The 25,185-nt window shown below is 34.7% G+C and overlaps 1 protein-coding gene across 2 annotated transcripts; it reads right to left on the reverse strand.

The window, feature by feature from the left end:
- Positions 1 to 8,471: 8,471 nt before the first annotated feature.
- LOC132602169 (NAC domain-containing protein 30-like) lies at positions 8,472 to 12,271 on the reverse strand. Of its 2 annotated transcripts, XM_060315154.1 has the most exons (4): positions 11,774 to 12,271; positions 10,965 to 11,140; positions 10,094 to 10,374; positions 8,472 to 9,418 (listed from the first exon to the last, which is right to left on the reverse strand). In XM_060315154.1, exons 2-4 carry the CDS (start codon positions 11,122 to 11,124, stop codon positions 8,924 to 8,926), a joined length of 936 nt encoding a protein of 311 aa, XP_060171137.1. In that variant the 5' UTR covers positions 11,125 to 11,140; positions 11,774 to 12,271; the 3' UTR covers positions 8,472 to 8,923. The 2 variants fall into 2 exon arrangements, with proteins under 2 accessions (XP_060171137.1, XP_060171138.1); XM_060315155.1 differs by lacking the exon at positions 11,774 to 12,271 and having other exon boundaries at positions 10,965 to 11,592.
- Between the last annotated feature and the right edge of the window lie 12,914 nt (positions 12,272 to 25,185).

Here is a 25,185-nt window from a genome sequence, read left to right on the forward strand (position 1 = left end):
TGGTTCGGCGAACCATAACACATCTAACTCCAAAAACACATCTAACTCCGGAATTCATATGCGGTACCCGGCCTCGAGCCAGGGACTCGGGAACCGCGCGCACGACATGAACCGGCCCGGGACTCGGCGAAGGAAGTCATAACATATGCACGAGCAGAGTAGTGAAAAACCGAATGCACATAATTCAGACTCAATAGATTAATCAAACATGTTTTCAGAATATCAATAACAGATTACTTATTACAGAATAATTTATGTCAAATTACTTTTTTTTATCAGAATATTTCTATCAAAGTACTTATATCGCTTTTACTCAATCAGAATACATATTTCAAGTTACTTGCATCAGATTACTTACAACAGATTACTTAGGTCCGAATACATATATCAAAAGGATTATGACAGAATGCTTGTCTTAACATACTTATGTCAGAATACTTACTTTAGAGTACTTATAACAGAATACTCAGATCGGATTACATACTTGTATCAGGATTTCCCATATCGGAACGCTTATCCCAAATACTTACGTCAGAACGTTTGTGTCGGAATGATTAGTCCAGAATACTGATATCAGAACACTTAAATCATGATTCGCTTATCAGAACTATTTGATACTTAAATTAGGGAGGACATACAGATCACAAACAGACTCAGAATTACAGAATTGAATAACCTCGAGATACATGTCATATCATATCTTACGTCGCTCTAGGGCATGCCAAAAGAAAGAAAGGTAAGCCTCACATACCTGTGCGACGACCAACTAGTTGCGCTTACGCATCCAACTTGTTTCCCTACATGCAAGAGAGTTCATCCATTCATTAGTTCCATTATCATATACATACTTCAACCCTTCAAACATGTTCACTTATTTTCTGCCTGAATTTCGGCAGCATTTCCCCTGTAATTGTACCAACCCCGAGAATATGGCTCGGCCCAATTCAACAACAACCCAAGAAGCAACCAAGCTATAGCATCAATAATCAATTCAACATCATAATTTCATATTTAATTCCACTACTTACATTCAAACCAACATCAACGTTCATACATTCCATATCTAATCCGAACCCATTCAAAACGATATTCAAAACCCTTTAAACAGTTCACACAATATTTCGAACAACCCAACCGACACTCCAACTTACCCGAACTCGTCCCCAAACCCGAGAACAACACTAAACACATTCTTTCCTTCCAAATTCACACATTATGTCACAATACATACATTTACAACTTCATTTCATAAATTCAAGAAACCATATCAAGACTACATTATGGTCATATTAGCCTCCAAATCAGCCCACACAATTATAATCTTAACTTGGATCATTAAAACTTCATTTTCCACCCTAGAACTCACAACGACGACAACCAAAATACTAAACAACATTAGCTCATTCATTACACACCAATTAGCCCTTAGTCACGGCCCAACATCTACACACATAATCTCATGGATTTCATTTATTTTCAACACATTACAACAACACATAAGCATGCTAAATTCACTTAATTCTCCCCTCCTACACAACAACACACACACGGCCAACACATGCACACACACGACTACAACACAACATTTATATAGTTTCATATATTCCATCATTTCCTTCACCCTACAACATATACAAATCACCCATAACACAAACAACAATCACAATACTAGGTAAAACAATTGAATCATTGTCCTTGTAAGCCACCCATGCACACGGCCACACATCAATACACACATATATTTCATAATTTTCATTCATTTCCACATATCACAACATACATAAATCTTTCATAACTCATGAGAATGGGAATGAAACCTTACCCTTTTTCTTCACTTCTCCACTTGGTTAAGACTTGTGAATCATCCATATAAGTGTTCTACTTGCTTCAACAATTCCACCATGTTAAAGAGCACCTTCCACTTAGCAAGAAAACCAAGAGAAAATAATTTTCCAAGATCAAAATGGAGGGGCTGGTTTCGGCCAGCCCCTAGCCGAACCCTCTCCCTATTTTTTTTTTTTTTTTTTGTGTTTTGTTCTTCTACTCTCTTGTCTTGAATTAGAAGAGGAATCATATATATATATATACATATAATTCAAGCATGTGAGGGGCACATGCCCCTCTCTAGAGAATTCCTTTATTTTCTTGAAATTTTTCTATAATTAAAAGATGATCAAAGTCTTGCCATGTGCACTTTGGCCCCTATGTTCTCCATCACATGGCCAATGTGACCCTTTTGAACCTTCATGAATTTTTTGTGAAATTTCCGTTTCGCCCCTCGACTTTTCTCAATATGACCATTTTACCCCTAACCTTCCACATTGTTTCCATTGGTCGTTTCGCAAATTTCTCTTCTTTCCCTTAGCCTCTCACAATATTTTTGTCATGACCCGAACTAGGGCCATGACAAGCGATCGAGCTTACCCTGCCCGATATCCCAACTTACGTCACTTGATCCACAATATGGCCTTTTTTTTTTAAAGTTATAGACACGATACCAAAGTCAACACGTTACTCAAAGCGTCTGAAGGCGGGTTACATACGTATATACATACATACGCCTGACATGGGCCAGGCGAGCCAAAGAGGCTTACACCAGTTCTGTACAACAAAGTAACGACCGACAAAACCAAACAGTACGCATGACACCCATGCTGTTCGCAGACTTCTAAAGAGTATGGCTTACAAGACGTATATACAAAATTATACCAAAATGGGGACAGCTTCCGGAACAAGTGGAACTGCCTGCCTCCAAGTGCTGACTGCCCCTAGATAGCTGGATCACCGGGTCGCGTTCCTGGACCTGCGCGGCATGAAACGCAGCCCCCGAAGAAAGGGGGTCAGTACGAAATATGTACCGAGTATGTAAAGCGATAATAAATCATAGCTATCACATAGTTTAGGGAAGAAGAGGTCGTGGCCAATCCGATACCTGCAGTCTTCGCTGGTAGAAGCAGAAATGCGTACATAAAGTCTCAACCAGTCCTTAAGTAATTAACACAATCCATCCAACATATTCAAATCAGCAATGTAGTCCAACACTTTCTTTCAAGCAAATAATACGACGTACGTCCGTGCCGCTTCCGGCTCAATATTAATAATAGCCCCATCGGGCAGCCGCGTCCGGCTCAATAATATAATAGCCCCATCGGGCAGCCGCTTCTGGCATAATAGTATAATAATAGCCCCATCGGACAACCGCCTCCGGTATAATAATATAATAATAGCCCCATCGGGCAGCCGCTTCCGGCATAATAATATGTCACGACCCATCCCCGTGGGCCGTGACTGGTGCCCGACTTGGGCACCCCCTGCACTCATTTACCAAATCCAGCATACAAATGGCCTGTATATAAATAAATACCAGACGAGGCTCCACACGGGTGCCTACAACCATATACGCTGCGTAGGAGCCGGCAAGGCTTTCAGATTATACATAACGTATCAACACATATATACATGCAACCGATAGGGTCGCCACGGCGGATGAGCCGCCCAGACCCAATTCACACGACACATCCAGACAAAACTATACAGTACCCACGTCTATGTCTACAGACCTCTACTACAGTACGACAGAATCATATGGCGGGACAGTTCCCCGCCGTACCCTGAACAACATAAACATGTACATCAGAAGAGTATGTACCAAAACGTCGGCTCCGGAACAAAGGGAGCACCTCAAACCGCAAGATGGAATCCTATGCCGGTGAGTCACCAAAATGTGGATTTGTACCTGCGGGCATGAAACGCAGCCCCCCGAAGAGAGGGGGTCAGTACGAAATATGTACTGAGTATGTAAAGCATACAACACAGAAAGCGAAGTCATAACCGAAATGGGATATATAGAAAGTGAGCACAATAGCCAGGATACTAAGAAGTGGCATCCGGCGTACAACCAGGCACAAGAAGTATCGGAAAATCAACAGGGCAATCGGGATGCCAAAATGCTTGCTTTCTTTTGGAAAACATCTTTGTTTCACACACATAGAAGAATCAACGCACAATTCCCGTGGCCATAAGTCCAGCGGTCGCTATCACACGAACCGCGAACAGGCATCCAGCGGTCACAATTACACATACCACGGTCGAGTGTCCAGCGGTCACAATCATACATACCGCGGTCGAGTATCCAGCGGTCACTATTACAAATTTGACATACCGCGGTCAAGGGTCCAGCGGTCTATATCAGGCATAATCACAAGTGCGGCAGACGCGGTCAAGGGTCCAGCAGTCAATGCCACACGTCCGGCATGACTCGGTCAAGGGTCCAGCAGTCAATGTCGGACACGCCGCGGTCGAGGGTCCAGCGGCCAATATTACATATGCGCATATTCACATAACCGGCCCGGGTCTCGGCAAAATAGAAAATAACCATACAAAATGCCAAATTTTCACTTTCCACACGTAAATCACACATGTTAGGATCATGCATCACACAGGACTCAGGTATACCAAAATCGTATATCGGAAAATACAGAAAATAAGTAGTTTGTCCAAAATCTCAGGGTAAGATTTTTAAAACGCTTTAGATGTCAAAAACATTTTTTATAATGCTCATAAAGGTGGTCATAACACCTATCATATGGTAAACAGTATAATAACCAGGAGTTACCTGCGAACTCCGGACAAGAGTACATTAGCTAAAGCCGTACAGCCCATATCAGGGTTTCTGTCCCCGCAATTGGTTCAATAACCGTTAAAATCCGTCTCAGGATAGGTAAAATATCTCCCGTTTGGAAGTCGGAACAATAATCATAAGTTCCCTTGACTTACCGTACGGGAATAGGACAAACGGAACAATAAGAGAGGCATCGGGGATAGAACTTCACTAACTGAATCTTTTATAGAAGTGTTTGTCTATTTAATTTTTCAAATACACAAAGAAGAGATATTTTTCAAGTACACAAGGAAAGTTTGTTAAAAGCCTACAACCTACAAGTTATGTGAGAGAAAAACAAAGGAAGAGTCCTATACCTTAAACAAAGACTCATGTAATCACCTATGAATGAATGATGCAAATGACAACTTTACAAAATAATGCTACTTTCTTGTGTTATGATTTACCTTTGCAAATACATTATATTATATGGTTCAAATAAGACAAAAATATTTTTTTTAAAATTAGTTGATTTAAAAGTCTTAATCTGTTGAAAAATAAATAAATATTTTCTACAAGTTTTGAACTTTGAAGCCCATTCTTTTTAGTTTTGTAACCATGTCTAATTATAAAATAAACTTTGTTTTTTGAAGAATAACTAAATGTCTCCTTCACAATAAATAAATATTATCCACAAGTTTTGAACTTTGAACTCTAGTTTTGTAACCATATCTAATTATCAAATAGACCATGTCATTCCATATACATGAAAAATAATAGATATTTATGAAAATTGTAATCGATACGTACAAATTTCTTTTTGCAAACAATTCTCTATTTTCTTTATAGGTGTGGTTCCAACAAAAAAAAAGTATTAACTTGAACATATTAGATATTAAAATAGACAATAAAAAACTTAACAACATAAATAGAAATAATATGAATGAAAAATAAATTTCAGAATAGAAGCATATCTTTAATTCCAAGCTTAATCAACATGAAGTCTCAATCACATACTCGAATCTTCTTTCGTCTGTATAAAAATATATGAAGAATCAATTGAGAAACAGTACCCTCTTCCAAAGCCTCTATTGGTACCCATGTGACCAACATCCCCTACCATGTTAACAATTGAAAATCTCTAAATTATAGTTGATGATTTGAAAATAATAGGATCAAATATCTCATTCTTGACCTTCTCAAAATATTGGCAAGAAATAAATAACAAATAATAATACTCTGAAGGAAAAAACCATGGACAATTAATACTTACTGAAGCTATCAATTATCTAACCATGACCATGCTGTGAAGATAAAGGTTCTTTTTGGGTTGACCAAATTGTTCCCTGAAACAACAAAATCTAGGAATAAAACACCAAAAACTAATAAAAATACTACAAATAAAAAATATTTATGAGACTCTCTAAACCATATAAGGAACAAAAAAAAAGTATATACCTGAAAATAATCTGCAAATACATATATATATATATATATATATATAACATAGAGCTAACAAATTGGTATACTAAATATATGAATGTTTATGTATCACACAACATAAGAAGCTTGACATTCAAGACAAAGAAAGATGGCAGTGGGAGTGAAATTGAGAAGAATGAACAGAAAATTGTTAATGTGCCTATATAGAGGCATGGCCGACTCAAAGTAGTCTTGTGCATTTAGAATTTTTATGGCTTTAGAATTCAAGAATTACTATTTTACTTTTACAAAAAAAAAAAGTTTTACAGGTTTAAATAAGGAAATATTGCATAAGCAAGAATTTTTTAGATTTGTAATTAATGATTGGTTGTAATTTAATTCTAGGAGTGAAATTACGTGGCAACTTATTAAAGTTTGTCCTTAATATTCTTGCTATTATTGTAATGTTTTATAATTTGTATCATCTAAAGTTTAGACAACTTGTTAGAGTTAGCAATTAATGTCTAGTGTAAATTATTTTCTGATTTTGTATAATTTCAGTTTTTAATTGTTAGACTAGTTTTATGGAGTTCTACGTGGAAAGGAAAGCATTCATAGTAGTCCTAATTAATAGTATCTATTGATTTCAAAGTGTTAAATATTAGGGTTTCTACCTATGTAAAATAATGAATGATTTAATAAGACGTTTTTTTTTAAATTATTTAATAGGTAAGTTTTAATTGATTTTAAAGTGTTAAATATTAGGGTTTCTACTTAATTAGTAAATGACTATTTTGTCTATTGCGAAATCTTTTAATGAAAGGCAAAAAGTTCAATCAATATTTTTAAGGGCCTTCACACTTTTAATATAGTATATATATATATATATGTATAAAAACAGTGCCAACTTATGTATGTTTATTAGCAATATAATATATATATATTATTACACATAGATATACTATAATCCAAAATGTTGGGCCTATGCATAGCACGGGCATACGCCGTCTAGTATATATATAGATTGAAAGGACAAGGCAGTAGATTCCCTGTTCTAGTTTGGTTGTCCACTTTAACTGTAGTATATTTTTATTATAAGTAAAAAAAATGTATGAATTATTTAATACTTGTTGGACGCGTGAAAGTCATGTTTAAGTTTAAGTTACAGAAAAATAGACTAGAGAAAAAAAATGGACTGAAAAGTATGAAAGTGGATAACATAAAACTTTTTTATTAGTTTTCAAAATTTATTAATGATTCCATTTAACTATGGTCAATGAGACGACAAAAAGGAAGATTTGCGTGAAAGCCTTATGGAACCAATTGAAAATAAGTTCGGAAGGAGTGGACTTTATTGAACTCACAAATCAAGCTTGATTCAGATTAGTTAATAATTAATTGTTCGCAATAATAGATAGCGTTTATTTAGTGTCGGACCTAGTGATCGAATAAATAACTTCTTCTCCCCACTTCAGTCACTGCTTTGACATTTATCTCTGTTGTCTAGTTAGCATGACGTAAAAGTATGTACGTTTGCTTTCATACGTAATATTGTACTCCCTCCTATTTAAAATAAATGTTTACTTAGTTTTTAGCATATCTCTTTAAAAAACACTACCTTAAAAAAAATAGCTATTTTAACTAAATTATTCTTAATTAAAATTTGCATATTATAATTAACTTGACACATTAGAATTTGACCACTTAGCACTTAATAAGGGCAAAAAATAAAGTTTTTTCCTTCTTAATTATATAAGTGGACACTTATTTTGAACTAAAATAAAAAAGACTAAGTGAACACTTATTTTGAAACAAAATAAAAAGGCTAAACGGATACTTATTAATGAATCGGAAGGAGTACTGTTTTATTTTCTCTTTTGAATTCCATATTTAATATGGTGGATTATATAGTTGTAGGATTAAAGATGGGAGAGCTCATAAGCTCAGTATGAGCAGAAAAGTTTTACTACAATTTTTGGTCATCCTAATGCATCAAAATGATTTAAAAAAGGAACTAGAAGCGAATAAAGTTCTTTGCCATATTCTAATTGGCTTATTCAAACACGGCCTTATTCGAATGCTATTGAAAGATTATCTCCGTTCAAGGATTTAAGAAAAAATAGGTCTAACATATGGGATTAAGGGATGCTTCATATTGGTCAATCTTTAATTTCACAATAAAAAATTAGAATCACACCTTCGTATCTCACAACTTTCTATTTCCTTCCTGGCCCTCATGATCATTGATGATTTAATAATAATAAAAAAAAATAGAAAACTGAAAAGAAAAAAAAATGTTATTTGGATACGTGAATTGATTTATTATGGATAAAAATAAGTAAATAACAATTGACAGTGAAATCAACTAAATATAAAGCAAGAATATAACAAGGTAAGCCTGGGCCGTTTGAGTTTTGGAGGAGATCCTTTGTAGAATTTTCCTCCGGTGGAACACTTGGCCTTGTAGAACTTGTGTTAATTACTTGGACCAAAAAGAATAGTAAAAGAACGTTTTTGTGTATAACTAGAATTAAAGCATGCAACTGTATGTAGGATATATGTTTTTCAGATGATCATTACACTGAGCTCGAAGCTCCTTTAATAGTTGATAAATGTCAGCTATGTTGTATATCTAGCCTAATAATGGGCAATGATAACCAATAAATAATGCTAAATGTCCCATGTCAATTGCTCCATAACTCTTGGTCTGGTGCACATATGAAATTCTTCTTTCCGGATAAATTAAACCAAACTCCAATTCATCTCCGTTTTGCCACACGTCCTTCTTTCTTCATGCCACGTATCAAGCTATATTTCAATGTATATAGAAGCATCTCAACTTTTAATTATATACTATGAGATAGTTTTTGCAAAACAGATTTTTCTTCTCCTTGGAGGCCGCTAGATGTACATAGTTGGGTAGTCTTCAAGCAATTGGCTCATCATATCATCGTCAGAAGTACTAGTGATGGCTAATGGAAAATTAGGGAACGAATAAGAAGATGTTGCAGGCTCAAGCATGAATTGGCTACTCTTCTCTTCTTCATTGTTAGCACTCATCTTGTTGGCTATAGAGTTTTGCACATAAAGGCCTTGATCTTCTTTTGTACCCAACATTGTTGAAATGGTATTGGGAATATCACGAGGTTGTGGGAGTTCATCGCCAATTTGGCTAGAGATGAGACCATCTTGATGATGAGAGGGATTAAAGGTGAATTGATTGAAATTTGATGTTTGGTTAAATATTGGATTGGAAGGATCATTATGATGCATTGTTGAACTTGGGTTGCTCGTAATTGCTTTAATACACAAATCATTATTCATCGATTCTAAACATGACTTATTGTTTGGACTTTGCTTGATGAATCCCTTGCATACAACCCATTCTTGATATTCCTGTGAAATTAAATTCCAAATTAGTTACTTCCTGTGAAATCGAATTAAAAATCAGTTAAAGCCAAAGAATTCCAAGCTGGTTAGTATCTACTAAAAAGAAGTACGGTCAAACAGTAAATAAGGAATAATAAACTTTTGGTTCTCAACTTCATTTTGCAAATTTGTTACGTACGTACGTCAATTATTATGCAGACTTTTACGACTTCATGCGTGTCGAAAAAAGGAATATCTGTACTAGTCTAAGACCCCGACTTTGTGCGGCCCCAATAACAGTGAACAATTTTAAAATACATGCTCATAATTTACATAGTTGTTTAGAAATTGAAAAAAAAATGGAGACTCTCATATAATGATACGTATTATGTGAAGTTTTGGGATTCTTATATAATCTATAATATAATAATTTGGATTATAGAGCCAAAAAAATGACAAAACAAAAAGGACAAACGAAAAAAAATCGAATCTCACTCATTTTCAGGTAAGATTTACTTAGCAAGCAAGAAGTATTGTTTTAAAAAGGGACTTCTTCTTCTTCTTAATTTCCTAGGGTCAAAAGAAGCAAATCAAGGTAAAAAGAATGAAAGACGGACATTAAGCAATACCTTTTGCATAAATAGTACTACTACTAATTATAATAATCCATTAATTAAAAAATAATACTGGGAACTAATTAACCTGAGTCTGATCAGGAGGTCCATGTTGGGAGGTTAGGAGACGATATTCATAAGTAGTCCAATTAGTTCTGGTTCCTTTAGGAGCTCGTCCTTTATAGAAAACAAGGCTCCTCTTTGTACCAATTATCTCCCCATTCTTTGAAAACACTGCCTTATCTGATCCTGATACCTTCCAGTATCCAGCTTGTGTGGTTCTATCTATTTTTGTTCCTGTCGCATATTTCCTGTTGTTACGCCCGAAATAATACCACTCGTCTTGTTCTTCATATCCCGGTACTTTAGCTGTAACAAAAAAGGCTACTAAGATCATCTAAGTGTTTAAATATTGCTCCCTCCGTTTCAATTTATGTGAACCCATTTGACTGGGCATGACATTTAAGAAAGAGTGAAGACTTTTGAAACTTGTGGTTCAAAATAAGTCTTGAATATTTGTGTGGTTGTAAATCATTTCATAAAGTGAATTTGTTTCCAAATTAGGAAAGAGGTCATTCATTTTGGCACGGACTAAAAAGGAAATAGGTTCACATAAATTGAAACAGAGGGAGTATATATATTCAAGCACTGGTCTTTAATTACCCTTCAAAGGCACTGGTCTTTAATTTTTGCCCCTCAAATTGGTGGTCTTTAATTTTTATCCTTCGCCTAATGTCACAAGGTTTAGGGTTCGAACTCCGGCTCAATCAACAACAAAAAAAAAACGCAAGGCAGAGTTTCGTAGCAAAGTTAGGTCTGCCTTGCTAAACTCCTTTTTTTGGGGGGGTTCGAACCCAGAACTACAGAATATTAGGCGAAGGTCAAAAATTAAAGACCAGTGCCTTTGAAGGGAAATCCGCACAAAAAAATGTCAAAAATATTCAAAGAAGGAATGTTACCTTTGATGTCCCAGGGCTCCATACGAAGATCAATATCAGGGATGACATCGCCATGATACTCGGAATTAACCTTGTTCTTGAGGTAAAATCCAACAAGTTGTTCTTCTTTAGGATTAAATGTAAAACCTGGAAGAAGCTGGGGAATCTCCTGATTCTCCATGTTGATCTTGCAAATACTGTATATAATTGTATAAATTCAAAAAGAGTCAGAAAATGTTGGAAAAAGGGAAGAAGAAAATTAAGAGAAGACAAGAAAAAATTATCAACCCTTTTAGACAATTCTTGTCTTTTCACCCAACAATAAGATAAGGAAATTTGTCAAGTGAAAAAAAAAAATGAAGCGGTAGTTATAGACATACAACAAAAAGAGAAAAAAAAATCTGTTTCACACACAATGACCGCGACAACAACAACAATAATATACCCAGTGTAATCTCTATAACCATTTTCACTTCATGGCGAATAAATTATTAAATGATCAAATCCCTTTTCTCAGCTAATCGACTGAGCTCATTGCAATGGAAACAACAGCAACACGAACACACCCTAAATGAGCTCATTGCAATGAAAAAAACAGCAACATCAACACACCCTAAATTAGCTCATTGCAATGGAAACAACAGCAACACTAACACACCCCAAAAGAGCTCATTGCAATGGGAACAAAAACACACCCTAGATGAGCTCATTGCAATATCGACAACAACATACCCTAAATAAGCTCATTGGAATGGAAACAACAGCTAGCGAAACCCACAAAACTGATATATTAAGTATAAATATTGGAGACTAAGAAGCGTCATACTAACCAGAAAAATGGAACCCGTCACCGCCTTCTGAGCTGAGAGAGTGAGAGACACCAAGGTAAAAGTAGAAGGCAGTGGCTTTGTGTGAAATTCAGACTGTGTTATGAGCTGAGTAACACAGAGAGATAGATAGATAGAGAGAGAGAGAGAAAAGGAAGAGTGCGATCCAAATTGAGAAAAAGGCTAAATTTATAGCAAGTCAACATGAAGAAAAAAAAAACACATGAAAGAAAAAGAAAAGGTTGTATGTATGTTTGTATGGTTATTTCAAGAAAGTTAAAAGAACAAAAGATTATACTAAAAATTGATCACTTTGGTAGTAAATTGATCGATTCAATCGTCTAAACACTTCAACCCCGGGGAAAAGAAAGAAAAAGACAAAACCTGCTTTATTAGCTTGCCCTAGGGCCACGTTACGTTGCTATAATCGATCATTTTTATGTGCGGACTCCATGCACTTCAAAATGCACTGTCTTTAATTTTTGCCCCTCAAATTGCTGGTCTTTAATATTTTCCCTTCGCCTATAGCTCTTAGGTTTCGAGTTCGAACTCCCGGTCGATCAAAAATTTTAAAAAAAATCGCTAGGTAGAACTGAATTCGCAAGACAGAGTTTTGCTTGTGAAACTCTTCCTTAAGGCTGAATTTTGCCTTCAAAATTCTATCTTAAGGTAGAATTTTAAGGCAAAATTCTGCCTGAAGGTAAAATTCTGCCTTAAGACAGTTTTGAAGGCAAAATAAGGTAGAGTTTTGCACAAAAGGCAGAGTTTTGCAGGCAACTCTACCCGATCAGGCATAATTTGCCTGTAAACTCTGCCTTAAGGTAAAGTTTTGCAGGCAAACTATGCCCCTTAGGGCAGATTTTGAAAGTGGAAAATAAAGCTAAAATTCTACAAGATGCTCACCACCCTTAAAAAACGATGGAAAATAATGCTAAAGTTCTACAAGATCATCGATCAGCACCAAGATCCTCAGCGCGAAAGAAGGAAAAAGAAAAACACCTGCTTTATTCCCAGCTACCCCACTTTCAATACAAAATTTTGATGTGAGTTTTACATCATTTTGCTAAAGTGGTCTTAATTACTTATTTTTATTGTTAGAATTTTTAAAAGTATCACGGTTTATACTTTATAGGAGCAGATGAGTTCCGTTGATGATGTCATATATATTTAAAGCTCGAAGCCCCTTAGTAAAATATTGCTCGCCTTTCGAGCTAAATATTTAGAAGGACAGTGATAATTATTGAGTTCAGATGCATATGTGATTAGCAAGGTATGAATGGAATAACAGTACGAGTTTTAGCACTCTCGCAAAATGAGTAAAATATGGGTACAGAATTTTCAATTGTTGGTAAACTATCAGACACAAAACTTGTCATAATTAACATGAAATATATATGCATGCACATATATAAGTGCTCATGTAAAGTTGAACGATCATTTCTTCAATCAAATACTCCTATGACAATTTTGTATAATGAAGCAAGTAGTAGGACAAACTGAAGGAAGAACTATTTGAGTTGATCAAACCCCAAAACATGATCGTTAACATATACCATTTTGAAACTTGTAATTTTTTATATTATAACGAACGCACATCTTTTGAATATTAGTTTGTTATGTTTACATGCTTGTTCTCATTAATACGAGGGACACACGCAATGACTCCCAGCTACGTTAAAAAAATCTCATTAGCTTGCCCTAGGGCCGCGTTACGTTGCTATAATCAACCGTAATACAATGACTCCCAGCTACCCTCCTTTCTACCTTCCCCCCTCACACCCTTCCTTAATTATCTCATTAATTCTCGTCCAATTTGAGATTCCTTGCGTGTGATTTTTTATTTGAATTTTTATTTTGTAGGTTTTACAAAATTGAATTCTCAAAGCAGACTAGATCAGACAAATAGATCACTAAGCAATTATCCCTACCCCAATTCTCTGGCAAGGTCATCAACCTCTTCATGTGTTAGTCTGTTGTTACAACTTTTTTCAAGAAATTCAGTTGGTTTAGAATTTAAGGGAAGACGTTTATGTGTGTTTTTCTTTATTTATTAGTCTCTATGAATATGCCTCGCACGTTATCTCCTATCAATCATAAAAATATTAGGTAATGTTATTTGAAATTACATATTATTTACTTTATAAGGTATACAAATATTGTTTGATCGTACTCACTTGATACTTCCATTGAAATATTCTTTTTGGTATATACCCTTTATGTTTTAGAATTGTGTACTTGTGTTGTTAATGTCAAAAAAGGTGAGGATTACTTCGTAAATGAAAAGTCAAAGATATTTGCAATGATAGCTGATTTATAAACCGCCAAAGTATTGCACTTAAATTGAAAGTGACATATTCGAAATTGAATTCAAAGTCCTAAACGTTATATGCTTTTATCCAACTTGGGAATTCTCTACTTCAAGAAATAACTTAAGTTCTAAATGATATAAAATTCAGTAGTATTGTAAGTTATTTTTGTCAATCTAACATTTCGCATTGATTCAATAAAAAAAGATAGGGTGTGTCAAGAGTAACTTAACGTGAGGCTTTGCAAGCCGATGGCTGTAGTATTTCCATTTGCATTTGTAACGTGTATATATTATGGGCACAACCCAAAAAAAAATAAAAAATTGAAGTTTACATTAGAATCTAATTTTATTTTCAAAGCTTAACAGATTGGAAAAATATGAATTGAAGTTGTAGCATGCACTAATTAAATAGAACGAAAGTTTTAAATTGTACGTATATCATATTCACCTTTAGTTTGTATTCGTCCAAGTAATTCCCGATCTGCTTCATTTCTTATGTGCAATTTAATTTCAGATCCACGACCAAAATTTCATCCTGATTAGCGTGCGTTCCAACATTTATCTAATTATGGTAATTCACAAGCAAGTATTATATATGCAATAGCTTTCGTCCTTGCGTGAAAATTATGTTTTAGTCTTTCCATTAAGATAGTTCAAATTCCACCAGTGCATTAGTTCAAATTCCCAGTGCATAGCTCTACTATGATTGGATAGGCTAAAGCAACCTGTAAAATTGATATTTTGGTTGCAATTAGGCTAGCAAAATGGTTAAAAAATAAGTAACTATCCAATCCGACCTATTAGATATCGCTTGTATAACCGACTTTTAAAAATGGATCAAATATGGATATTATCCACTAAAAAAAATGGAACCAAATGGATAATATGGATATTCATATTATTAATACCCATTGTTTTGCTTATTATTTTTCATGAATTCTTGCTTTCTGGGAGACTAAGCTTATTTTGGCTTTTACTTGTGTTCTCACCTGATAATTCCTGAAGTCATGGGTAATATATATGATATCCATACTAGCGAATTAGCCCGTGCTACGCGCGGTCGTTAAAGAAAATCAAAATATGGCTAAACAAAAATTGTTAAATTTTTTTTAATTGAAAAGATCAATCATCGATAAATTTGATCTTTTTCTTTGTTCTTCAACTAATACAATCTGTTGTTTTAACCATATTTTCAAGGTTGATACCAACAACAACAACATACCCAGTTAATTCCCACAATGTGGGGTCTGGGGAGGGTAAAGTGTACGCTGAGCTTACCCTTACCTCGAAGGTAGGGAGGCTATTTTTAAAAGACCTCCGGCTCAAGAGAAACATGACAAAAAAAGGTCAAATAAAGACAAGTTGATCAAAGCAGTATGAAAATGAAACTAACGAAAGCGGAAAAAAAATCATGATAAAGCAGTCTAAAAAGAAGGCAGTATCTACCACAGATAAATAAGATAATCGAAGTACAAGAAACAACATATAGTAGTAGGAATCAAAAGACTTTTCAAGGTTGATACCAAATAAGAAAATATCAACTCGACAAATTCAATATCAAACAAAATGACCCTCCTTAATTTTGACCCTCCCATCTCGTATGTCACGAGAATCATATGCCATTGGTGTGGCAAAACCGCGCCATTCGGTCTTCATTTTTTCTTCGGAAAAGGCTCATAAATACCCTCCTTCCACTTTTGGGTCTAAAAATACCCTTAAGGTTTGTTTTTGGCTCAAAAATATCCCTCAAACTAACAGATCAAGTTTGGCTCTGTTGAAAAGCCACGTGTCATTTTTTAATTGGCCCATATTTTTAATTTCAGAATAATTAAAACCCACCCGTTTTTTAAAACCCAAACCCACCCTGACCCGTTTCAATCTAAATTAAACATGGTACAATCTTTTCGGATATTTTAATACAAACATTCCCAAGAATTTTTGGCCGTAAATTGGTCCGAAATCAGTCTGTAATCATATATGTGCGACTGGGCTAAGCTTCGAGATGACACTAAATTTTCGGATATTTTAATACAAAAGAAAAATCTTTGTGATAAAATGGAGGATTTTGAGGAGTTATCAAATAGACGACTTTGAATATGGTGATTGACATTTGAAATGGATAATTAGTGGGGGAGTGACAGTAATACAGATGGTGTTAATGATGATGAATGAAGAAGAAAAAGAAGCAACAGTGACCAAGTGTGTACTGCAACTGATGGACAAATGTCAAATCTTTAAGCAAACTTGAATGGAGGATTTTGAAAAAATAAAAGCAGTATAAAGAAGAGGAAGAAGGAAATTAGATTGAATGGAGAAGAAGAGACTCAAAGTAGCAGCTTCAGAAGTGAAAACGGGTCAGGGTGGGGTTGGATTTTAAAAAAACTAGTGAGTTTTAATTATTCTATTTTTTTAAAGGGCCAATTAGAAAATGACACGTGGCTTTTTAATAGAGCCAAACTTGATCTGTTAGTTTGAGGAGTATTTTTGAGCCAAAAATAAATTTTAAAGGTATTTTTAGACCCAAAGGTGAAATGAGGGTATTTATGAGCCTTTTCCCATAGGTTAAGGGTATTTGTGAGCCTTTTCCCTTTTTTCTTGAGATATTTCTAGTAAATATTTTAAGTCAAAAATTTTGTTTCACACTTTTACAAATTTAATTGAGAAAAAGAAAAAAAAATAAAAAATTATCACATATTCTCATTACCTTACCTTTTTAAAATTTCCTTTTTCATTTTTTGTTATTTTTCATGACTATCTACCCTTCTTTTTCATATGTTTTTCCCTTATTGTTTTCCATCTTAATAATTTTTGCTCGTGTAATCCTACTCTTCTTTGTATTCATCCCACAATTTTTTTTTTTTTGTTCTCCCTTTTTCCAACTCTTTTTTTTTATGTTCTTACCTTTGCTTGTTCAATTACTCCGTAAAATCAGTAACTATTATTATCCTTCTTTGTAGGGATCTAGTAGCTCAGTTGGTTAGCTACCTGAACTTTCACCTTGTAGATGAAGGTTCGAATCCTCACGTTGTAATCCCCTCCCCCATTTCCCCTTCCCCTACCCTCTATGTAATAAAACAATTTTAAAAAAAATTATTATCCTTCTTTTAAACAATTAAGTCAAACTCGTCTTTCTTTTTTTACTAATTTAATGGAATGATTAAAAAATTTCATATCCTAATCATGATTTATGTGCTATGCTATATTAAACATTCATAACCAATCTTGGTTATAATTGATTATCTTCCGCTTCTGTCTTCTACATTTGGTTTATAAAAATCACATGTCGATAAAGTTCAACAATGTACTCCAATATTTTTTAAAAAAAAATCAATGTACTCCAATATTTATGAGGAATTATTCATTCTTGATGAGTATTTTTACGAATGATCTTGCTTTTGTAATTTTATACAAATTTTTAAATCTTCCTTGCGGACTGCAGTAATCTATGAAAATGTGATAAAGTTGAGGACTGCATTAATTTTACATATCAATAAACAACTTTCTTGCAAATTGAAATGTAGTTTGAAAATTACAAACTAATTTTACATTCTTATATTCCATCAATAGATTTGTAAGTCAATCCACATGATAGCGGAAAGATATATAGAGCATGTTTGGATGGGCTTATGCCTATAAGTTGTTTGCAGCTACAGCTTATAAGCTAAAAAAATAAGTTGGGGTAGTCTAACTTATTTTTTTGGGCTTATAAGCTGTTTTCAGCTTATAAGATGTTTTAGATAATCTAAGTCAAATGGGCTCAATTATTTTTTTGAGCTTATTTTAAGCACAAAATGACTTTAAGCCGGCCAGTCAAACACTCAAAAAAACTAAAAACAACTTATAAGTAACTTATAAGTCAATCCAAACGGGCTCATAGATACTTCCTTAAGCAGCACACACGTATACGTTGACTTCCTTACCCTGCTTCTTCTTTGGAAAATACTCTAGACTCAAAAAATGAACCTCACCAATGAAAAAAGAAACAGAAGAATAGGTAATTAAGCAAATAAAACCTTTAGAGAATGCTATAATTATGAGTTGAAAAGGAAAGAAGAACCACTTCATACATACAAATAATTTCTCTCAAAAGAATTTCGAACAGTGATAGTTAAAGCATTACCATCTCAATAGCCTACTATGTTTGTATGTCGGTCCGGCCTTAAGAGCAAACGAAAAAAACTGTTGCATGAAATGGAAAAAAAAAAAAAAAAAAGGGGGAAAATTGTTGACAAAAAGAATGCTAGAATAGTTAAAGAAGAAACTCGTAATTCTATAAATGAACAAACAGAAAATATCAAAAATGACATTGCAATTTGATCCGTATCTTGGGTAAGATCCTTTTCTATTGCTATACATGGCATGTCCTCTTAGGACAAGAAAAATTACAGAGTGTTAATCTTTCATCATCATCTGCAACAAAAGTCCTAATGAGATTAGGACAAGAGAAAATACAAGATTACAAAAAATCTACTAACTATAGACTACACATAGCATAAAAGAAAGCTACTCCAACAAAGTAGAAAAGTTTTATTATGTGTGAGGTATGTTATGTCATAGTTGTGTGAGGGTGTCAATTAATTGACAAGTGCACAGTGGGTCTTACATTTTTGCCCTTTTCACTAGTCACCTTTCCTTTTCTCTTCACCTACCACGCTATCACTACATCTTTCATTCGAAGCCCTGCACTCCACCCCACTCCACCCCCACCCCAAATAACTTACACCATCACCCCTTACTAATCTGTATTTGGTTAAACTTAACTGCATACTTTTTTTAAAAATTTGTTTACACAACCATCTAATTGGAGAAATTAAATAACGCGACAAGGCACGGTGAAAGAGTTAGCAATGTCCGTGAGATTAGAATTTCAGGAATATAGCTAATGTCATTTAGAACGGAGAAGGTTAATGATAAGAATAAAAATAAAATATTAAATTTTAATTGTTAAATATAAGTTATATCTAAACAAGAACCAATCCATCAAAGTAACCTTCCAATCAATCTGTTAACACAGTGCACTGAAATATCATTGTATGGTCAAACCTCTCTTTAATTGTCATTTGTTATAACAACATTTCATTATAACGGCTTGGTTTTCTCCGGAACTTATTTTTCATGTTATATTTTACTTTTATATAGCAGTACTCCACCTATACGAGCAGTAACATTCATTATAGCGCTACGCTCTTTGTAAAATTAACTATATATAACAATCATACTTAAATATTGTGTAATAATATTTTGTAAGAAATATATTATGCATAAAATAAAATATTGAAATATTAAAATATTTATGTTAAGCTCTTAAACTGCCTTCAAGGGAATACTATGAATTCCTTTTTGCTGAAAGTTTGGACAAAATTCTTCGTCAATTCAACCGCTATATTATCACTAAGGGACTAAAATTTACGAAACAATCTGCAATTGTAGAATTCTTACGTCAGACTTAACATATTTAAATTCTCAATTAATTTTAAATGCAAATGTTCCTTAGATTTTAATTATTTATCGGTATGGTACAACTAGTTAAAGATTTATTGGTAATTTCTTAGTCTTTTCAATTTTTAATTAATGAGATATGAAATTAATTGAGGTTTCACAATTAACAAGTATATTATTTCGTTTATAATAAGAATAATTATTTGAGTTTTTTTTATTTATAACAGCTAAATGAGAAGTAAATATCAAATGACAGTATACATGCATAACAATAGCTCACTGTAACAGCTATAAAAAGTTTGGACAAATGTTGTTATTATAACAAAGTTTGAGTACTTTTTTTTAAGCCATCACCATGGTTGTGATCCCATTGGTGTGGGGGGTTAGGATTTGACCCCTACCATGTCCATTAATCGCAAAAAATTACATATGTTAGAGGGGGACATGGACCAAACGTCTAACCAAAGTTGTATTACTAACTAGAGAATGAAGGATTAGCCAATACAATATCCCTCATTATACACTAATATACATTAACTTACAAAGAAGTTACTCTTCTCAAATCTTCTTCTCATGGTAGGGAATTGCCACTTATCTAGCTGAACTAAACCTTTCACCTCTTGAGGAAGATGTTGACAAGAGGACCAAAAAATTTCGTTTCTGCTCTTAGAGGCCATTTTAGCAACAAAAAAAAAAATCTGCTACCATATTTGCTTCCCTGAGACAGTGATCAATACTGATTGAACACATTCCAATTTGATTATTGATATCTTGAATAAGCCTCTTCAGGTTGAGATTATCTGTTGAGTTGTTATGTAACATATTAACAATAGCCAGGGAATCCATTTTTAATGTGAAGGAGTCGATTCCTTTTTGCAGACACCACTGCACAGCAAACTTGGCTGCAACTGCTTCTGTTTGCATACTGCTTCTGCACTGTACAGGCTTCGAAAATGCCATAACAAAGTTGCCATTATGATCTCTCATAATCCCTCCAATACCTGATTGTCCTTGGCAGAAACTTCCATCCACATTCACCTTATATTTTCCAATATCTGGTTTCTGCCAGATGACCTGTTGAATATTCACTTTGGGTTGAAGGCTTTCTATATATTGGCACATTTCTGGCCATTTTCTATTAATTGTAACAGCTGGATAAACATTCTTAAAAGCAGCCAAGCAGTTCCATATAATTTGGTATTCCATCTTGTTATGGTACATTTTCTTTTGGTCACCAAATTTACAAGCAGTCCATTGCTTCCAGAGTTCCCAACTTATAAACATTGGCATTACTTGTTTCACCATCTTGTGAATATTGTTGTTAGTTTTTATCCTCCACCAATTGTTGAAGATTCTTCTTATTTGTCCTGGTTGGTGTATGATTCCCATCGCAGCCCCAAAAAACTTCCATATATGCATAGCTACCTCTCCCTGCGTAAAAGTGTGTTGTAGTGAATCTGTCACCGGGTTTCTGCAGCATAAACAATTAGCATTAGTAGTTATACCAAATCAAACAATAGTTTCCCTGAAGGGAAGTTTTCCTTAACATAGTCTCCATGCTAGGAAAGATATTTTAAAAGGGGCAGCCTTATGCCAAACATTGTTCAAGAAATCATCTTTATGGTTGACACTTCTAGTCAAGTTCCAAGAAGTTTTATTGGAGTAGTGACCATCTTCAGAGATGTTCCAAGTAGCTTCATCCTCTTGAGCAAGTGGTCCAATTTGAATGTGCATAATACTCTGAACAATATGCATTGGAAGGATACATGAAAGAACTCTTTGATAACGTCCAAATCCACTCCTCAAAGAGAAGTGTACACGGTCGTCTGCAATATATTTTACCCAACTATGAGTCGGGGTCGATCCCACAGGGAACAATATGCTAGGCAATTAAGAAATTAAGGAACTTTCACCAACTAAGCTAAAGCCAAACGATAGATAATATTTTGGTTTTTTGGATAAGATTATAACTAATGCAAAAATATAAACTAACCTAGAAAGCGAGTAAAATGATCAATGGCCACAAGCATGGATAATAGGAGATTACACTCAAGTAACGATCCAACGTATTTTACGATTTTACAACTAAGAGCGGGTTTATGTTAATAGATAATGGTTTCTACAATCTCATTGAAAGTCTTCCAACCAAATCAATGAATTTCACTCTAAGCTTTTCCAAGCCTTAGAGTGTGATATCAAGCACAACCAATTGAATCTCAAGTAACTATCCTATTCCTAGCTCAAGTTATTAGATGGGTTTAATGACCCAAATTCTTGTTAATTAATCTTTCCCAACCTAGATTTCCTCTTCCGATCTCAATCAAAGTAAATGGGTGAGTCCTAGGGTTAGCTAATCCCTTTGGAAACATTCAAGAACGAGACTAATTAAAGAAACAATAACCCACTTCATTAGAAGTAAAAATCATTCAATACATAAGCAAAACAAGAGTTTCATTCAACACTTTAATCATAGAATATTTCCATAAACAAGATTCAAGTGAAGAAAATAAATACTACACACTTAGATATACAATACAAAGCAAGGAATTGAAGAAATGAATTAAAGGTTTCAGAAATACTCAATCAAATCTTCAAATCTTCAACCCCAAAGTGTGGTATAGAAACCTAGTCTCCAAAACTTGTAAAAAACTACCAAAGATATGTATTACAAACCCTAAAAGAGTATTTATATTATTCCAAAAACGGGAACAAAATCTGGACCATAATACCCTCTTGCACAACATGATGCACAACATGCTATTCGCATGTTCAACATGCTAATCACATGTTGTGCCAAAACCGTAGCATCTGGTGACAATTTCTCTGTCACCACATGCTGCACAACATGCTGCTCGCATATTGCACATGCTGCGCCATGTGCTACTCGCACATGGTGCCACTTTCTCTGGCAGCAGATGCTGCACCACATGCTGCTAGCATGTTCAACATGCTGCACCATGTGCTATTAGCATGTGGTGCCAGAAACGTTGATTTGTTCTATTTTTGCTCTATTTTGGTCCGTTTTGCTCCGTTATGCTCTCCGGGCATCTTTTCCTACAAAACAACATAAAAACACAAAAAGTAACAACAAAAGTGCTTAAAGAGTCATAAAAACTTAAGGAATTAGCATCGAATATCGCGTAATTTCACGACTCATCAACACCCCCAACTTAAAGTCTTTGCTTGTCCTCAAGCAAATCAAACCAAAAATCTCAATGAGGATCCACTTTAAGCACAAAAACATGACTTTGGTTGGTACCAACAATTAGGCTACAAGCATGTGAAGCTTCAACCAAATAACTCCCCCATTTCAAAATACAATTTCAAAAATGCAATAGAGATTTAAAACCATCAAGCAACAACACTCAAGCCTCAATAAGTGACTCAAAATCACAAGCTTACTAAATATGCTCAGTTGACTCAACTTTGGATTTTTCAACATCACCAATCTATCGTAATCCATATGCCCTCACAAGAAAGAAAGTCCCAAAATCACTATATTCACAATGACAACACAAGGGACAAATACACAAAGTCACTCACACTCAACAAAGAAATTCTAGTGCTAACAAATATCACACCATAAGCTTGCCCTTATTTTCAATCATCACTAACTCAAGAACATTCAGTTGGAGATCACATAGGGACTTTTTAAGCTTGTAATGTAGGCTTAGGGAAGGGTAGGATAAGTATGTGGGATACAAGTGACTACGCCCTCCTTGAGTACTACACGTACTTTTTGTCCACTTTCCTCTTCATTTCAAAACATCACTCCTTCCTTTGCATACTAGTTTTCCCAATTATTCAAAAAAAAAAAAAACCTCAAAGAGAAGTGTACACGGTCGTATGCAATATATTTTACCCAACTATGAGTCGGGGTCGATCCCACAGGGAACAATATGCTAGGCAATTAAGAAATTAAGGAACTTTCACCAACTAAGCTAAAGCCAAACGATAGATAATATTTTGGTTTTTTGGATAAGATTATAACTAATGCAAAAATATAAACTAACCTAGAAAGCGAGTAAAATGATCAATGGCCACAAGCATGGATAATAGGAGATTACACTCAAGTAACGATCCAACGTATTTTACGATTTTACAACTAAGAGCGGGTTTATGTTAATAGATAATGGTTTCTACAATCTCATTGAAAGTCTTCCAACCAAATCAATGAATTTCACTCTAAGCTTTTCCAAGCCTTAGAGTGTGATATCAAGCACAACCAATTGAATCTCAAGTAACTATCCTATTCCTAGCTCAAGTTATTAGATGGGTTTAATGACCCAAATTCTTGTTAATCAATCTTTCCCAACCTAGATTTCCTCTTCCGAGCTCAATCAAAGTAAATGGGTGAGTCCTAGGGTTAGCTAATCCCTTTGGAAACATTCAAGAATGAGATTAATTAAAGAAATAATAACCCACTTCATTGGGAGTAAAAATCATTCAATACATAAGCAAAACAAGAGTTTCATTCAACACTTTAATCATAGAATATTTCCATAAACAAGATTCAAGTGAAGAAAATAAATACTACACACTTAGATATACAATACAAAGCAGGGAATTGAAGAAATGAATTAAAGGTTTAAGAAATACTCAACCAAATCTTCAAATCTTCAACCCCAAAGTGTGGTATAGAAACCTAGTCTCCAAAACTTGTAAAAAACTGCCAAAGATATGTATTACAAACCGTAAAAAAGTATTTATATTATTCCAAAAACGGGAACAAAATCTGGACCATAATATCCTCTTGCACAACATGCTGCACAACATGCTATTCGCATGTTCAACTTGCTAATCGCATGTTGTGCCAAAACCGTAGCATCTGGTGACAATTTCTCTGTCACCACATGCTGCACAACATGCTGCTCGCATGTTGCACATGCTGCGCCATGTGCTACTCGCACATGGTGCCACTTTCTCTGGCAGCAGATGTTGCACCACATGCTGCTAGCATATTCAACATGCTGCACCATGTGCTATTAGCATGTGGTGCCAGAAACGTTGATTTGTTCTATTTTTGCTCTATTTTGGTTTGTTTTGCTCCGTTATGCTCTCCGGGCATCTTTTCCTACAAAACAACATAAAAACACAAAAAGTAACAACATAAAAACACAAAAAGTAACAACAAAAGTGCTTAAAGAGTCACAAAAACTTAAGGAATTAGCATCGATTATCGCGTAATTTCACGACTCATCACTCTTGCATCCCATTTCCTGTCCACCATGAAATCTTTAACTTTAAGATTAGATAAGAGTCCATCTAATTGCATATTAGGGATCATTGCCAAGGTACCATGATCTGTCTATATATCCCACCAGAAATTGCTATCACCACTGTTGATATGCTATTTGATGTTAACTTCAGCTTTGCTTCTTGCCCAACCAAACTTTTCCATTCTTGTGAGTTCCCAGGGATCCATTTTTTTTGTGCAATATGATTGTAGGAGCATACTTACTCTTCATGTAATCTGCCCATAGGTATAAGGAGCCTAATGGATATCTCTTCTTGTAGGAGCAATACTACTCTTTTAATTGCAAGATTGTCAGAGATATCCATTAGGCTCCTTATACCTATGCCACCTTCCTCCTTTGTACGACACAAATTAGACCGGGAGCTCCAATGGTGCTTCCTTCTCTCGATGGAATATCCCCAAAAGAATCTT

The sequence above is a fragment of the Lycium barbarum genome, chromosome 7 (assembly GCF_019175385.1).
Source record: "Lycium barbarum isolate Lr01 chromosome 7, ASM1917538v2, whole genome shotgun sequence".
Taxonomy (NCBI): Eukaryota; Viridiplantae; Streptophyta; class Magnoliopsida; order Solanales; family Solanaceae; genus Lycium; species Lycium barbarum.